The 16,716-nt window shown below is 41.3% G+C and overlaps 1 protein-coding gene across 1 annotated transcript in view; it reads right to left on the bottom strand.

The window, feature by feature from the left end:
- The window catches only part of IGF1R (insulin like growth factor 1 receptor), a 239,732-nt gene that overhangs the window by 52,420 nt on the left and 170,596 nt on the right, over positions 1 to 16,716 (bottom strand). The window contains exons 3-5 of the mRNA XM_067555614.1: positions 10,619 to 10,931; positions 7,572 to 7,717; positions 5,852 to 5,996 (exon numbers count right to left, since the gene is read on the bottom strand). Of these exons, the coding sequence (XP_067411715.1) occupies positions 5,852 to 5,996; positions 7,572 to 7,717; positions 10,619 to 10,931 (604 nt within the window). The remainder of the gene's footprint in view (positions 1 to 5,851; positions 5,997 to 7,571; positions 7,718 to 10,618; positions 10,932 to 16,716) is intronic.

Raw genomic sequence — 16,716 nt, 5'->3', positions numbered from 1 at the left:
TTCTACCAAGTACTGTGCCTCTCGTACACTAGTGCCTGGTAATAAATAGCCACACTAAAGTGACTCTTGCCGTGCACTGCACAAACCTTCACTGCTTTAAAGCTCTGAACCATCATGTCCAATCACCTGCTGCAGCCACTTTCTAACACACGATGGGATCTGTTCTCTCACTGTACAAGCGGAGTTACATGCACACCTTAACTTCAATGAATACCAATGCAAGCTGCAATTCCACACGGGGCTGAAATGGCAAGATGGGTGCAGACCAGAGCATCTTCAAGTGTCCATGGCAGAAAAGAGCCTGCAGAAGCATTTTCATTTTGAGGTTGGGAAAGGAAGGAATTGGAGAGGGAATTAAGGGCATGTTTAAATAATTGTTGTAATATTAGGGAAATCTGCACCCATGTTAACTACACTGGTGAAAACCCCAAATATAAATGCACTGCACCTTGTGATTTGTGCAAGCTCTGCTTTGCACTGGTGTGTCCCTATCAATGCAGTCACATTGGTGTAAATTTCTTGTTTCTCAATATACTATGTAACACCAACAAGGATTTCTGCAGGACAGTAACAACAGACTGACCAGGGTTGATAGCAAATCAACACAATTTATAGCTTTCCTTCAGTATTGTTTCCTCCCACATTACACAACTATGACACCTCAATACCCAACCAGTCAGCCAACAGAATGGAATCGTTTGTTTATTTGGGCTGCAAGGTCTTTGGGACGGAGTTGCCGTTCTCTCTTGTGCGTGTCCTGCTTAGGGCAAAGTGCTGAGTGCACTTAAACAGCTATATAAAAACAGCAACCGCCTGCTCCTCCTACTTCCAAGCGTCCCCAAGTACCTGGAACTTTATTTCTAACAAAACAAATACACCTGACTGAGGTTCAGGATTGAGCAAAGTGAATACAACTGCTTTTTGTTGACTAATACAACTGAAGACCAAGCATACGTGTAGGTTACAGTAATACTAAATATATTTCACTAAGAGAACATCTTTTAAAACAAGCATTACGCAAAACTGCAGTCTGACTTCACCATGTGTACTGAAAGACTGTGGATGTCAGATTCTATTATTTCTTTGCAGTCGATGAGCAAAAACTAAGCGTGCAACTTCCTGAACATCTTTAATGAGATGAAACGTGCATTATCAATAATCATGTGAACAAATGATGGCAGATGAGGTTTTTTTTTTTTTGTTTTTTTTTTTAAGGAAGACAAAGCAGGACTCAAAATTAGATGCAATTAGTACAAAAAAAGCACCTCTAGGGTTATTACACCTGGTTTAATTTAACGCCTTCTATCCGGTCTCCTACGCACAACAATGTAATTTTGCGTTTGAGATACTAGAGCTAAATGTGGTACGTCTTATTTAAAAGAGACATGACTAAGTTTTCAAGACAATCAAGTGACTGGAGTAAGTCAAGCATCCTTGTTGGTACTCTGGACTACAGCGAACAGGTCAAGAAAGAGTTGGGAGTAACTGTGGATAGTAGGTTAAAACCATATGCACAAGTCTGAGTAGCAGTTTAAGGCAAACAAGTTCTACAGGCGTATATATACCCTGCAAGTATAAATTAGTGGAAGCTACTCTGGCACCAGTCGAGGAATCAATGAAACCACTGCAGGAATATTGTATACAATTCCAATCATACGATAGGTAAACCAAGGCAGAAACTGAAAAGGTGCTGCAGAAGACAAAAAGCATGCTCAGGGTTCTGGAGGTACAAGCAATGATTGTATCAGACTTTGGCCTTTACAGCTGAGGGGGGGGGGGGGGTGAGTTAGGATGTCAAGGAAGATAGCAAGGAAAGAATAAAAGAATAGTCTGCCAATCAGCTATTAAGGCAGAAACGAACTGACAGAGGATGTTGGAGCCTGAAGGAGGGCAGTTTAAACCTATGAACAGGAGTCTGTGGACAATCAAGGCCCAGTTTTTGCAGCAGGACTAAAAGAACTTGAACAGATGTTCACATCCTCTGAAGCACCCACATGGTAGTGTCATCACACAGCTGATGTACAACCTTAAATCACAGGACACACTGATAACTGGGCACTACTGGCGGAGATTTTGAAATGCACCACACATTTTACATTTTCATGTAGCTCCTGCAGCCATAATGGGACTTTCATAGAGCTACATATATGCACTCTGAAATGTATAATAATTCAGATAACAAAAATACTGCGGTTAATCTTCTCATCATCATTGGGCAGCCCCCACCTTCTTTTTTAGGGTAACCTGGAAGGAAAGGATAGAGCCACAGTTCATTCTGGGACAGGCAAGGACCCAGATCAGTCTATTGCTAGGAGAGGGCAATGTGCAATCCAGAATGTCCAGGAAAGGGAAGTGACCTCCATGGAATTAGGAACAGGGACTGGCAGAAAAGGGCCAGTACAGTGACTGTGAGCAGCAGGCTCGAGCCAGCAGTCTGGCAGTTGACTGCAGAGGAAAGCCCAGAAAAGAGGCTGACAGGCAGCCACCGAAAAATGAGACCAGAAGAGAAGCCTCCTGGGAAGTCAGAGAGAAAATACTGCAACTACTAGGCTGGGGAGAAAGCTCTTTAGCCTGCTAATCAAGCCCATCTATCAGCCAATGAGGGAGAAAAGGAAACAAAGGGTGGGAGGAGCTTCACTCCATATCTCATCCGTGTCACAGCTGCCCCCTGTAGAGTGCACCAATCACTTTATCCCTTGTGGGAAAAAGTTGCTTATAAACATTAGCAAGAGAAACGAAAAATCCTTAGAATGTTTTTGTTTTGCTTTTTAAAAAAAAGACTACAGCATTTTGAGGAGAGGAATGTATTTTAATGTGACAAGAGGACTCAGTGTGTGTGTGTCCATACAGTGCCTGCCACATTGGGGCCCAATCCCTGATAAGGGGATTTAGGCACCACTGCAATACAAATATTGTAGAACAACAAAAAATTGTGGAATAGCGTAAAAAAGGCACCGTCAGCAGACAGACATTTTAAAAACTAGTTTAGAGACCATTCAAGCTTAAATCACCCTCTCCCATTATTTTAGACTATTTCCTCCAACAAGCCACAGCATAATAAAACTTCTGAAATTGGCAAATAACTAAGATTGTAACAATTCTGGTACATTCTCCTTTATTTCTATATCATCTGCCTGTTGGGACTTTGAAACAGAAAAATGGGGTTTATAGTGAAAGCACCAACAGACCCTTCAATATGCTGCATGGCTGTAAATTTGTATCCTGTCGATGGGCTGGAAGCAGTTCTTTGACCAACAACTGAGCCTCTGTTAGGAAATACGTAAGGGAAGAAACTAGAGATACTGTTTTATTGTGTTTAATTTCAAGTGTGGGTTTAGATGCAATGTGCCATGACACCACTTTACCCAATGCTGGTCTTTGGGGTTTTTTGCTCTCCCCTAACTAGCAGGGGAATCAGTGGGGCACTTGAACTCGTATGTAAATTCAACCTGTCATGCCCCATTGCACAAGTTCTCTACCTCCCTTTTGAAGGGTCACTTATTGGTAGAAGTCTCTGAGAAAGCATCAGTTTCTTCACAACATCCCCTTAAACAAAAACAAAGAGGAGATACAACCCCAACGGGAGCTGTAACTTTTTTCTGTCACGGCTTTACCACTGACCTGTAAATAGGAATGAATTCTAGGAATACCACTTCTTTCAGGGCATGAAGGTATTTTTGTTGCAATGCGAAGACCAGGAGGTTTCATTTTGAAGTTTAACATAATGTTAATTGGTAAATGCAACTTTCACCCCTAGATGAAAGCTAACCCAGCACTGATTGAAAGTTACTCAACTGGTGTTCAGTGGCCTAAGGAAAATGAACTGGGAAGGTCTCAGTGTCCATTCCTAGGCTGACAGGAGTCTACAATACACAAGTCATCACAACTGGCACCCTTGCTAGCAGTTTTAGGGGGAAAAAGGCCAGAGTCAACAACAAAAGGAGACTGCACGGCTCTCCCCCTTCATCCCTATGGAAGAAAGATCTACTTTCTCCCAACGTAGTTTACCAGGCTGGACTCCCAACAAAACCACCCGGGAGCCAGTGAACCCAGGCCACAAATAATTGTGGGGGACAACAAACGGGGATGGGTGTGAAAGTCTCAAGTTGAAGATCAGGCGACCAGACGGGGACTCTGAGCAGAGAACCCCCAACAGCGCCCAGTCTCCTCAAAGGCATCTATCGAGTCAGTGGACACCGCCCAGAGGAACTCTGCCCTAAGCTGAATACTTCTGAAAATTTATTTTTTAGATTGTGATAGTGCCCAAAACGGTGTAGGTAATTTCTAAACACACAAAAAGACGGTTCCTGACCCAAGAAGCATGCAATCGCAATAATTCCTGAGCATGGATCAATTCTGCTTCCTTCACGCACCCCTATTTTCCTCTCTTCTAAGTTCCACTGTTTGTTTTTCCACTGTGAAACCAGGCCGACAGAATTAATAAAACTTGATTCATAGCACTACTGTTTCTTTCCTATCAGTTTTGCTTGCTGACATACGAGATTCCATAAACATAATTACTACTGAACATACTTACCAAAAAAAAAAAAAAAAAGCAAAAACAAATTTATAATTGGAGTATCTGCTTGAGTATGCCACATCATAAGTAGCTGAAAGAGCCTTGTTCTAGGCAAAGTGACAAGCCTCTTGGATTTGCAATTAGAAACATGTTTTTCCAAAGAGCCCATGTTCTTATTGAAAAAGACAGTGTGCTTTTCTAGTGGAGAATGAAGAGCTGCCCTTAAACTTGCTCTGTCAGATGGTGGAATTTTAAGAATTTCAGACTGACCAAGGAGTAGCCTGAGAAAAAGAGGGAGGTTGTGAAGAATCCCTTATGCTGTAACTTTATCCTGTCAGGGCAGATAAATCAGAGACATGCAACCTTTCCCATGACCTTCCCATCACCTTTTCCTAAATGATTTCCCAAAATTCTTATTTTACTGGCTCTCATTAGCGAGGAAGGCTCATTTCTCCTCCAGAGTGTTGTTTTGAACTTGGGAAGTTATTTAATTTGAGGAGAGAAAGGGAGTGCAGCAATTTCCCAAAGGAACATCATCCTATCTATGCATCTCAAACTTGAGTTTTGCAGGAGCTAAACCTACCTTTGCTCTTTCAGCCACCAACCTTCAGGGGTGAGGATGGTAGGTGGTGTTTTATATAGCAATAGCATGACGGGATATTCAAAGCATATTACAAAGAATATTATAGAATTAAGAAAAATCCACAGTGTTTTTCAGCAAACATTTCAGTGGATCATGATTACTTCACAGGCTCATATCCTGCTTCTCTGTCTCTAGATAAGGAGAATTAGTTTCACGTTAGTATTTTGAGGCTGGCTCGTTTAAGTGCTGTTTCCTGCCACACAAGCTAGTTTCAGTTGCACTCCCTAATCTTGTAGTTAGTGACCTGTAATCTTCTTCCAATTGACATTCCATAGACCTCTGTTAAGGATACAACACTAACAAACTGCAATCCAAAAGAGCAACCACTTCTGAAGATGTTCATTTCTGAATGCACTAGAGCATCAAAACCAGAACATATCTAATACAACAGAAAATGAAGCTTAACAAATGTACAACTTCCTAAGAAAAAATCTCTCTATAAGAGAAAGCAGCAACAGGATTGCCATAAATATATCTTTAAAATCTTCATCCAACTACTTGCATACTAGAGGATCAAATGAATGATGATTGTACAATGGTTGTTTGGTAGGACACAAATACTGCTTATTAGTGGAGATAAAGACTACATAAATGATACAAAATATTCATTATAAGACTTATTTTCCGTAGCTTTCTGTTAAAGCAAAGCTGCCTCTACAAGTATTAGTTCATTGTGTTTCAACACTTACCCGTCCAACTGTTCCTCTCCCAAAATATATCGCAGATTCTTCAAGAAAGACAGGGAGACTAGTGCATGGGAATGGCGGATCTTCACATACCCAGTTACTGTTTCAATCAGACCCATAAAATTCTCCAGCTCAGAAGCAATATTGTCTACATTAAAGGAAAAGAAATTCTAATTCATACAAGTTTAACTCAGCATTTTGCTCAGTACAGGGCTAGCATATCAAAATAAATATATCCACTGCTTTTACAAACAAAAATACAGATTCATCTTGCTGCAGACCAGCCAGCAAGTATCATTATTTACCTATGCAGGCAGATAGGTGGAGTACAAAACAAGGCACTATCGGAACTCTATTTATAACTTTCTTACTGATATGCTTTCCTTTGCATGAATATTCCATGCTAGTGCCAGTACCAAATGCTGAGCTTTCAACAGCCCACCTTTTGGCAAGGCTGAAAAGATTCACATGTAGTTGTTGATTTAGGCATCTGTAAATCTGCAACTGCTGTTACTCTCCGTGACAGAGGTAAAGCTCATTAAATAGCTCAAACTGAAATGATCAATTGAAGAGCACAACATCAAACTAGAGGTTAAGAAAAACCCCACCGAGTCATGCCATCATTCTCAGCAAACAAAACGGATACTAGTCTCCAAAGCAGAGGGCTTCCTCCTGGCCATTTAAAAAATAGTGTAGGTCTAGCTACATCATTTAAGCAGCCATTGCTCCTAGGACGCTGAAACAATGGAGGTAAAGTCGTAACAGCTTCACGGCATTAAGCTGGCTCAGTCTAGATTTTCTACAGCTTGTGTACTAGTTACACTGTAGCTGTGTAGGAGGCACTACCAAAATAGGTAAGGACCTTGGAAGTGGTGTGTATAGCCTGGATATCATGTGGCCAGTTATCACCTGAAAGGAGTAGGGAGGGAGTACATTAGGAATACTCTTCAATTCCTTGAGATAACATCTAAGCATTACACTGGACACAATTTATGTTACTGTACAGTACTCAGAAATAAAATCAATTACTCCAAAGGGTGAGTGAGCTGAATGGGTTAACTTAAATAAAAGTTCTTCAGACCATCTCCCTGCAGAAGTTAAAGGTCTACTTAAAAATGTGAAACACAGAATTAAAACAATCCACATGCAGCTGTTTCCAACCCCCTTGGTTATTAGGAGAAAACTTGGTGTTCCACAGGCAACTCAATCCATCTAGCACAGGCACAAAAATTCAAAGCACTCCACCCCACACACTCCTTTGAATGCACAGGGAGGTACATTTCAAACAAAGTTTGCAATGGTTTTTAAAGCTCAGCGCCCATTGGAATTTTCCCAGCGGATGAATCACTTCTCTGACAAATCGTACCTAGAGTTCATTTATGTTAGGACACATACCCGATATGACCAACACAGTAATGAGGAGTGTCGGGCAGAGCAGCGTTAGAATTTAAACCGGGGTTTGCATTACCTCATGTACAGAGAGGAAAGCTTTGCCACTGGCTAAATACCTGGTCTATAGACGTGCCAGAGAACGGCGTCATGTCGAGGTTCTGGAAGAAATCCTTAACGCAGCTGGAGCGCCATTAAAAAACAAACGATCCTCTGGAGGATCCTGCTTAGGTTTGGGGTTTTGGGGTTTTTTTTTATTTGTATTGACACACAGAGAAAATAGAAAGTTAAAGGACCCTCATCAAAGGCTCCATTTAGGAGGAATGTTACTTACTCCCACGGCGGATGTTAATAAGCAGATTTCCCTTGAGGACGGTGCATCCCTGCAACGTTTGTGCTGATGTAACAGAATCAACGGTCTTTGTTTTCTCTTCCTCACAGATTTTTGGGCAAGGCCCTTCGCAAGGGCTGCAGAACATGCTATTGGGAAGGAAGGGAGACCAGAAATAAACAAAAACATATGGCTTTCAATCCACAACGACTGCTGTTGCATTGTTTGGAAAGCAAGAACTTCTCTATCTGCAACCTAAAAAATATAAATCCCTCAAACTGGGAGGAAAATTACCATTTTTCAGAAGAGGCCCAGCAGAAAAGCAAATATCTCATGCACCCAGGACTGCACGGGTTCTAAGAAGAGAAGTGACCCCCATAATAAGTGTCCTAGGGAAAACAGTTTTAGAGAAATCATCTCTGGTTCCTACACTTAATGCAGTATAATTGAATGACAAATTATCAAGAATATAGAACAGAACAGGAGTGGCCAAACTGTGGCTCGGGAGCCGCATTCGGCTTTTTTTACAGTTAAAGTGTGGCTCGAGGGTCTCCCAATGCACCTCCCCCACCATTCTCCACCTAACAGATTGGAGTGGGGAGTTCAGGGCTTCTGCCATGCAGTGCGGTGGTGGGGGCTAGAGGTTTCTGCTCAGCACAGAAGACGGGCCTCAGGGCTTCAGCTCCATAGTGGAGTGAGGGGGCTAAAGGCTTCTGCCCCATGAGAGGCACTTGCCGGGCTTTTGTCCTGTGGCAGGGTGTTGGTGGAGCTTGGGGCTTCTGCCCCATGGGGCTGCCTGCCTGCCATGCCCCGAGCCCCATCACCACCACACAAGGCTTAAGCCTGGAGGCCCGGCAGGTGCGCCCCAGCTCTCTAACTTCTGAAAATTGTTGTATGCGGCTCAAAGGGTGAGTAAGTTTGGTCACCACTGGTATAGAAAAAGCTATTGCCCTCTCTGACATAGGTGGCCCTCTAGGAAGTGCTCTAGTGAACATCTCTGCTACCAAAATTGGGCTGGAGTTTTCAAAGGAGCTTAAGAAGGTAAGCCTTCAGTACCTCACTTCCTTCAGCACCTTTGGAAAACCCCAGCCTTAGTGTGCATATGTAAGAGCTAGAGGGAGAGCAACAGAATTCCACAGTAACCTTCGAATCCAGCCCAGACCTGCTGAAACAATCCAATACTAAAACCAGGGTGAGGAGCCAGAATGTGAACACTGACAGGAATTCTCCCCCACCCCTTCTCATCCAAGTTTTAAGTTCAGGTCTAGCAAATATGAACCAAACTAAGAAGCATTCTAGCGCTTAGCACTGCCCATATACTTAATTTGTACACCTAACAAACAGGCCACCACCACTGTGACAATATGGGATTGGTCTTCCTTGCAGGTACAATGTAATCCTATCATTCCTTGCTTTAATCTCACCACTTTTCCATCTTTCACTATGACCAGTATTACTTTTACTTATATTCACATTATATATATATATATATATTTTTGGGGGGGGGGGGGGGGGGGGAGGAGGAGGAAGGGAAGCAAAAGGAAAGAAAAAAAGGGAGGCCACTGATAGCACACTGGTAAACATGGACTTACTATTTGTTACCTAAAGAGTAACTGAACCCACTTTCTTCTACAACTAGGAGCAGTATGTACACTGATACAATAGAAGAAAAGAGCGTCCATTTCTTAGTCATGAGCTCCTATTTCAAATGCTACAGCATCATGCCCCACAAACCCTAACAGCTGAAGACATGCAAGAGGCATTCAACTAAGTGTACAAAGAATGCTAGAAACTCATTTGTAACTGCTGATTAACAGCATCTCTGGGAAAACATGCACTGACCTTGAGTTACAACGCCTTTCCGCCTTTGCCACTGAACACAAAACAGTGATAAGGTAAGCTGTGCCTATACTGTTTTATGAGAGTGTTTTTAAACAGCCAATACTAGCAGCTCAGGCCAGACAGCAGGGAAACAGTTTCTCAGGTAAACATCTGGCTTCAAACTAGCACAAAACAACACTGTTTGCCTCTAAATGTAAACTGGAAATTTTCCTAGGAAGATGTTTGTTCGGATGATATTCTCTTGTTCTTTCTAGCTTTATAATGTAAAGGATGGAGATTTCCACACTGTGAACACAACTAACCAGCACAAATAAAGGTGAAACTATAATACAGATCATTCGCAAGGAGAATTTTTTTCAGTGCAGTCCTACAGTACTGAGAATTCCTCTATAGTAGCAATTGGTAGGAAATAACAGTTAGTGCCATTGGGTTAATGGGTGGGCAACAAAGGTTGTTCCCTTGGCCTCTGGCAAAATGAGCGACCCAACTACACATCTGTCACTCCAAGTACTGTAAATTCTAGAAATATGACTGACAAAAATCTCAGTAATATTCCTGTAAAAACTGTTCCCTACAACAGTTAGTCATAAAATTGCATGGAGGCTACTGGCATTATTGCACTGTACTAAAGTAGTGTTTGCATTTTCCAGGAAAAACATGATGAACCAGAAAATGCACAATCCCAAAGGCTGCAATGAATGCGAGTGTGCATCAGAGACCCGCGCACTGAAGAATCGGAATGCCAATGCGTGTAAGCAAGCAACCAATTAACATGAGGAACAAAACTACTTTTACAATCTGCTCCGTGTGTGGCAATGCTCTGCAAGAGCAGAATCTCCTTCGCATTATTTACTGACCCCTCTCCTTCATCTCCACCTTTACTCCATTGTCATTTTCACTGTGCTGTTGTCTAGTTTAAAGGCCCCATCCTCACAGTGTTGACCATACTCTATCTCCACTGATGTCAGCGGGAGATGAAGATGCTCACCACCACATGAGATCAGCCCCTTAGATGGTTAGTTCCATGGAACTGGGGGATTATCTTTTTAAAAATCATGCAGGGATCTATATGAATAATAATGTGAGCTTCTGTATTTCCCAAATCTAGGTCCTCAATATTCAACAACACAATCTGCATCACAGGCGTTTGCCACGAAATAGAAAAGAGAAGACACCAGAAACGTGCTGGACTTCCAGGGCTGGATTACCTTTGGCTCCCGTTGCGTATGAATCCAGAAGGGCACTCTGCCATGCACTCATCATTGTGGATGACAAACCTCTCGTAGTCACTTATCTCCGTAGCAGCGACTTTGGAACAGAAGTCTCTAGTAACGCAGCGCCAGCCCTCAAACTTGTAGGTGTTGGGTGGGCAGGTGGGCATACAGATCCCTTCGTAGTAGTAATTGCGGCAGGCCACACAAGCAGTGTTGTTGTCAGGTGCAGTGCAGCTCCCCAAGCATTCGGGATGGCAACATTCGTTTTGGTCTGTGCAAGCCCGTTTGCCACAAGCACTGGGGCACACTGCAAAGATAGAGCAAGGGAAGAGTGAACAGCGGGCCTTTTAAAAATACAAAGATTAAAAGCAGCAATGCAAACATTCTCTGAGCTCATATTCTCTTGGGTCTAAACTAACCCTCGAAAACTTTTGACACCTGGGAGGCTGGCAAACTAAATTGCATTTTCTCAGAGTTTTCAAGTTGCCTGGAGAGTTCCTTCTCCCAGACTTAAATTAAAATACAAGCCAGTGAAGTAATGAGAAAAACTATGGAAAGCAAGGTCAATGTAAGGGTAACAGGAATGACTGAGGACTGGAACCCATTTGATAGCCCTGGTTACATTTTTGAGTGCTGACTTATTGTCTTTGATAGTTTGTCTTTCCAATATGTATTTTAAATTAGTCTTTTACTGGCAACAAAAGAAGCTCCTTTTAAACAACTTAATTACATTCATACAGTAATGTATAGCTATACTGCAGCACACATGGCTAGGTTGACCCTATTGTAACATCCCCATGTTGCTTATGTATGCAAAATTGGATTTAATAAAGTATAGATGCTATACATCAAACACAACAGAATCATAGACTTACTATTTCCCCCCTGAAGAGAGTAGTATATTTCCACCCAAGCCTCAAATATTGGACTACTAGGACATAATTTGTAAAAAGCGTATTTACTTAAAAACTCATTACTCTGTAGGTGTGGGCACTGGGTTTGGAAAAAATGAGCAAAAAGCAGCATCTTCAAAAAACAGTCTTACTATTGTTACATCAAAAGAAGCAGCAACATTTATATTTATGTAACAACAACATTTTGATTACAATGTTTTATGGCCTTTTAGCCATGCTAGCTATATGCCAAAGGCTCTGTAAATAAACACAGATAGGAAATCTGGTTTTCATTAAGTAACTGTTTTCCACTTTCTAACTTAGCTAGAAAATAGTATCAACAACAAAGGCATAAAACAAAAGTTTCAGTAATAGGACTACAACAGATCCCAAGCATATCCATACAAGAAACTTTAACCAAGCTACATGCCTAGAAAGCGTACAACCAGAAATACAGATAAGGATGCAGCATCCACCCAACAATAGATACGGAGAAATTCCCAAGATGATACAGCAGATTCTTTTTCATTCTGTACATTTCTCTTCTTCTCTCAAGTCTACTGCACATTCTGCCAGACTATAAACTAAACTAGTTTATTTAGAAACAGAAAACTACACTCAACCAGTGCAAGATAGTTCAGAACTGTATTTTTTTCTAGAGCTTTGCACACAACATGGTCTGCGAAACTATCCGCAAATTTTCAGTTTTAAAATGAAGTTGTTTTACTATACTGAAAAACATCTGAACCCAAGAGGTGATCTCATTCTTCGATTCCATGTACTTTGGGAGAAGAGTTTCCAGCGTGTTTGTACAGAACTACAACTGAGCCCCAATCACAAGAGGAGCCCCTGGGCATGACCGCAAGACAAATATCAACTAACAACAATACAAAGTAAAAATTTGTTTTACAGCCCCTCACACACTTCTTCAGGATTTAGACATTGTCTACAAAGCCTTGGTTGTGATATGTAATATGTACTGTCAGCTTTAATGTACGGTTCTATTCCGAAAAACCTATCAATAATACTGGCATTGTGGGATCCCATGTTTCTTCTCACAATGGTCTCTGCATTAAGTATGCTCAAGTTTACAGGAACTTCTCCGCCCCCCCTAATTGCCAGACCTAAAAATTTAGCCCGGGATCTGAGGGCCAAGCGGAGTTCTTTCTATTTCATGAATTGTCAGCAGTTCTAATGATTCTTCAGGAGAAATCCTATCCTCACTTATCACCAATGCAACTTCAGTCTTCAAGTTATGTCCTCCGTGATACCCACCGTTTTCAATGGGTTTCCAAAGGAGAAACTAACGTGAATTTAGCAAACAATCCTGCTGCTGATGCTCAGCATCAGACAGAGCTCTCTCTTGCACAATGACTCTGCAGCATTAACAGGAATAAAACATAGTAAGAATGTATTTTACTCACTATATAGTCAGGTAGGACTATATATATATATATATATATATATATATATATAGAGAGAGAGAGAGAGAGAGAGAGAGAGAGAGAGAGAGAGAGAGAGAGAGAGAGAGAGAGTGAGAGAGAGAGAGAGAGAGAGAGAGAGAGAGAGAGAGAGAGAGAGAAGATGCCTTAAGCAAACAGATGCCATTTTTACACAGTCACTTTTCAAAAGTAAAAAAAGACTTCAATATGTACTTCATGACAAAATGATATTTATAATAAAATTGCTGATGGGCCCTCAAAAGTATCAGAGCTTGTGGACACCACTATAATTAGCATAAGAAAGCTGTCTATGTATGTCTCAATTGAAGGTACTCCTTAAGATGGTGTTTCAATTCTGCCTACATTACACTGTGAAAGAACTATGATTCCATACATGTAATATTTCTGACTCCAGACCAAAATATATCCCACAGTAGATTCCTCTTAAAAGAAAGGAGGACACCGATGGAGAGATGATTATTGATAAATGATGCAAAACCTTTTAATACACCAAAATATGTATCTTCTGCTGGAAAGATAGATTAAATAATTACCTCGTACTAAAGGTAACAATCAACAAATGAAAAAAATTATTACTTATGCACCTGATTACAGACAAATGATATGACTTGAACAAGGACAAAAGACTGCAGTTTCTGGAGTGGTGTAAATGCAACAGCATTGGGGCACCTGGGTGCCTGCCTTGTTTACATGCCTGCAAACTGCACCTCATTCTAATGTATGTAAATATTAGGAATGTTCAGGACTCTGGAGTGATTTCTGGAAAATCCCCAGGCAGTGTGTTTCACCAGTGGATGGGACTGCTGTTCCCACATGGGTGCCAAAAATGTAAACTGGATTTCCAGTTCACAATCCCGCTAAGAAAAAACACCTCCATGAATAAAGTTCATCACTAGATTTATGAAAGCAGTGTCACATGATTCTTGTTTTTAATTGGACAGACATTTACAAAAAACAAAGGCTGTTGCATAAACTGGACAGATAAATATAATACAAAGTGATTAATTATTTCACTCCAAGGGAAAGACCTTTTTCATTTCCTCAATGCTTCTGCCATTCGTGGATAAGCAATTATATGAACAGAATTCCCCCACATCTCATAACTTGATCCTCCCTCCCATACCTATGAAGAAGATAGCCGAAGCATGGAAAAAATCTCACAAATTTACACAACAAAGACATAAACAGGTAAATAAATCCGTATTATTTTTTGACAGTTTTTGTTGATTTTTAAAAAGCAACCAGTTTTTCAAACTTAACCTGACTGGGAAGAAAAACAGACAGAAAAATGTTAATTACAACTGGGAGTTCTTTAAGAAGAATTTGTCAGATGGCCAGAAAGCCACTATTTCATAACCAAGGGGACAACTTTGGCGAAAAGCCCCTTCTAATTCAGTGGTCAAGAGAAGGCAAGCAATTAGAAATAAAAAAATACAACATATGGAGAAAAGAAGGAAAGAGAGAGCATTCAATATTAATTGCTGAAAGACTCTAAAGACATCAGGGACAAAAATGCATGACTGGCAGGATGAAGGACAATAAGAAAAGAGGCTTTTTAAGTATATTAGGAACAAAAATTGTAGCAGTGGTATAGGCCCAGTACTAGATGGATGTGGCAAATTTGTTAATGATACATAAAAAGGTGGAAATGTTCTATAAGTGGAAAGAAAGAGGAGGAAATACTTGTCTCACATGAGGATGAAGTACTTTCCACTCCATCAGTAACTAAGGGGGATGTTAAACAACATCTGCTAAAGATAAACACTGTTAAATCAGCAGTCCCGAATACTTGCACACAAGATTATTAAAAGACTTGGCTAAGGACAATTCTGGACATCTGATGTTAATTTATAATAAATATTGGGATACCAGGGAAATTAAAGACAATGGAAAGAGAGGGCTAATCTTGTGCCGATATTTAAAAAGGCCAACAGGATGACCCAAGTAACTGCAGGCTGGTTGAAATATATAGCCTGAAATCAACGATGGGCAAAATAATGAAAAACCAGATACAGGACTGAATTAATAAAGAATAAAGAATACAAGTATAATATCAGTTAACACGATTTTATGGAAAACAGGCCTTGCCAAAAATCAAACCTGATTTCACTCTTTGATGAGACTACAAGTTTGGTTGAAGAAAGTAATTGTTTATATGTAATATATTCAGAAAAATTTAGCTGTCACAAGTAGACGAACAAATGAACATGAGGTCCAAGTGTGGTGCTATGGCAAAACAAGCTAATGCAATCCTTGAATGTAGAAACAAGAATAGTGAGTAGAATAAGGAGGTGATTTCACCCCTGCATATGGCATTGGAGAGACTAATACTGGAATACTGTTTACAGTTCTGGTCCCCATATATTAAAAGGGATGTGGAAAAATTCAAGAGGGCACAGAAAAGAGTCTAAAAAATTATCTGCGGTCTGGAGAAAATGTCTCAATGACCAACAAAGAACTCAATCGCTTAGTTTATCAAAAAGAAGATTGAGAGATCTTTTGATTACAGTGTATAACTACCTTCGCAGGGAGGAAAATACTGGGCACTAAACAGTTCTTTAATCTAGCAGAGAAAGGCATAACACGAACCACTGGGTGCAAGCTTAGCGGGGGAAATTCAAATTAGAAATAAGGCACTAATTTTGAACAGTGACTAGTCACTGGAACCAACTACCAAGGGAAGTGGTGGATTCTCCATCTCTTGATGTCTTCAGATCAAAACCGGATGCCTTTCTGGAAGACATACTGTAGCCAAACATAAGTTAATAAGCTCAATACAGAGATAACTGGGTGAAATTTAATGGTCTGTGATATACCAGGAGGTCAGATTAGATGTTCTAATGGTCCCTTCCGGCCTCTGAAGTACTTAAGTGTTGCATTAATTTACTGTCAGCTACTTAATTGAGGTGCATAGTGTCCATCCTCTTGTAATAGGTTTTTGACACCCATTAACAGCCAGCAGCCCTGGTCCTCCCCGACTCCAAAAAGAATTCAGCAATCAATATACTGGCTATGTCAGTGGTCCCCAAGCTTTTTACCCCGTGCTTCCCTGCACCCCATCTGCACCCCTCCCATACACTCTCAGCTGGGGCTTGGAGCAGGGCAATGGATGGGTTTGGGGGTTGCGGCTGGGAACGGGCCCATGGTCAGGGGGCTGAGGTCGGGGCCAGGGTCCAAAGCTAGGAACAGGGCCATGGCCAGGGGCCCCGGAAGGCTGGGTGCCGCAGCTAGGAGGGTAAGGCTAGAGCAGAGCTCAGGGCAGAGTGGGGCTGGGTGGTGCTCCCTCCCCACACCCCGAGGGGGCTGGCCCGGGCCCTACCATACTCCCTGATCATTCTTCCGTGGCCCTCTAGGGTGCACGCCCCACAGATTGGGGAACTCTGTCCTATGTCAACTGCTAAGCACCCAGCACACTTCTCAAAGTTGGAAAGCTTTGAGAGAGTGCACCAATCTTCGCCCAAAAAAGCCACCGAGTACAAAACTTCGGTACAGGTTGAAATGGAAAGAATCACAGTAAATGTTTGCTTCTTGTAGCCTTTTCCTTTCACCCAAAGAAATCAGAGAAAAAAGGCATTTCCTGGTTAACAAAACACATGACGCTTTTTAAAATACTGTCTAAATATTCTGATTACTGTGCATACAACATGCAAGTGATACCACTCAATGTACACTTCTATTTATACCTGGTGAAGGGTTCTTTTAAGTCAGAAAAGTAATAAAACATTCTTATTTGAGG

This window comes from Emydura macquarii, unplaced genomic scaffold, assembly GCF_026122565.2.
Source record: "Emydura macquarii macquarii isolate MOO-44397 ecotype Brisbane River unplaced genomic scaffold, CSIRO-AGI_Emac_v2 contig_1644, whole genome shotgun sequence".
Taxonomy (NCBI): domain Eukaryota; kingdom Metazoa; phylum Chordata; order Testudines; family Chelidae; genus Emydura; species Emydura macquarii.
Note: the sequence above shows the minus strand (reverse complement) of the source record. Positions and strands in the feature narration are given on the sequence as shown.